The sequence below is a fragment of the Acanthisitta chloris genome, unplaced genomic scaffold (genome assembly GCF_000695815.1).
Source record: "Acanthisitta chloris isolate BGI_N310 unplaced genomic scaffold, ASM69581v1 scaffold42402, whole genome shotgun sequence".
In the NCBI taxonomy this organism is placed as follows: Eukaryota; Metazoa; Chordata; class Aves; order Passeriformes; family Acanthisittidae; genus Acanthisitta; species Acanthisitta chloris.
The window spans coordinates 105-1,196 of record NW_008662895.1 but is presented as its reverse complement, the minus strand read 5'-3'; the positions used below and the strand labels follow the sequence as shown (position 1 = coordinate 1,196).

The following is a 1,092-nucleotide window of genomic DNA, read 5'->3' as shown; positions in this document are numbered from 1 at the left end:
GCACCCTCTACGGCTTCGGCGGCTAAACTCCATCATTGCCGGCATAGCTGAACTGTTAACAACACAAAGGCTCTTTTCAGAGCCACCCACAAATTTCACGACAAGAGCTGTTTATTACTGTAGAGGCCGTTTATTCAAAGTTAAAGTTCGTAGTTCAGAACATTGCTCACTAATCCATTGTTAGTGCAACATGCATGATTTTTACATAGAACATGTAAGAGAAACATAATTCGCAACTGCAGCTCTGTTTAGGAAAGCGTGGTGGCTCTTAAAAGAGCCGTTGGGGGTTAATTTTAAATCTTTCTACTTGGAGCTGGTGTACTTGGTGACAGCCTTGGTGCCCTCGGAGACGGCGTGCTTGGCCAGCTCGCCGGGCAGCAGCAGGCGCACGGCTGTCTGGATCTCCCGAGAGGTGATGGTGGAGCGCTTGTTGTAGTGCGCCAGGCGCGAAGCTTCGCCCGCGATGCGCTCGAAGATGTCGTTGACGAAGGAGTTCATGATACTCATGGCTTTAGATGAGATGCCAGTGTCAGGGTGCACCTGCTTCAGCACCTTGTACACGTAGATCGAGTAGCTCTCCTTCCTTGCTCTCTTTCGTTTCTTGTCTCCCTTCTTCTGGGTCTTGGTGACCGCCTTCTTGGAGCCCTTCTTGGGCGCGGGGGCAGATTTCGCCGGTTCAGGCATGGCTAATGTTTTCTTTCAAAGCTCTTCACTGTAGCTCAACAACATCAAAAATGGCGCCTGTGCCCCCTCTATTTATAATGGCGTTATGCAAATTAGAGGATTGTAATTGTTCCATTCCTATTGGTGTAAAAAATACCAACGTAATTACAGGCACTTCCGTCCTGTAACCGCCACGGCTTGGGCGCTGCATTTACACCAGCTTTGTGCTTTGTGACTCCGGTGAAGACAGTAATGCGTTTAAACGCAAAAAACCCGTTATCCAGAAAGTTGCTGTGCCTTTACATTCAATAACGAAATTCTGTAAAACATCTGATCATAGCACCCCAGGAATTTTCACCTACTCGGGTTTTGCGTAAGTTTATGTGTGGTATATGCGATATTAAATTATATGTTTTATAATACGGTGAC

General features: G+C 47.1%; 1 protein-coding gene across 1 annotated transcript; it reads right to left on the bottom strand.

The window, feature by feature from the left end:
- Positions 1-194: 194 nt before the first annotated feature.
- Positions 195-684, bottom strand: LOC103798500 (histone H2B 7). The gene has a single exon (XM_009070766.1). It carries the CDS (start codon positions 682-684, stop codon positions 304-306), a length of 381 nt encoding a protein of 126 aa, XP_009069014.1. The 3' UTR covers positions 195-303.
- Positions 685-1,092: the final 408 nt, after the last annotated feature.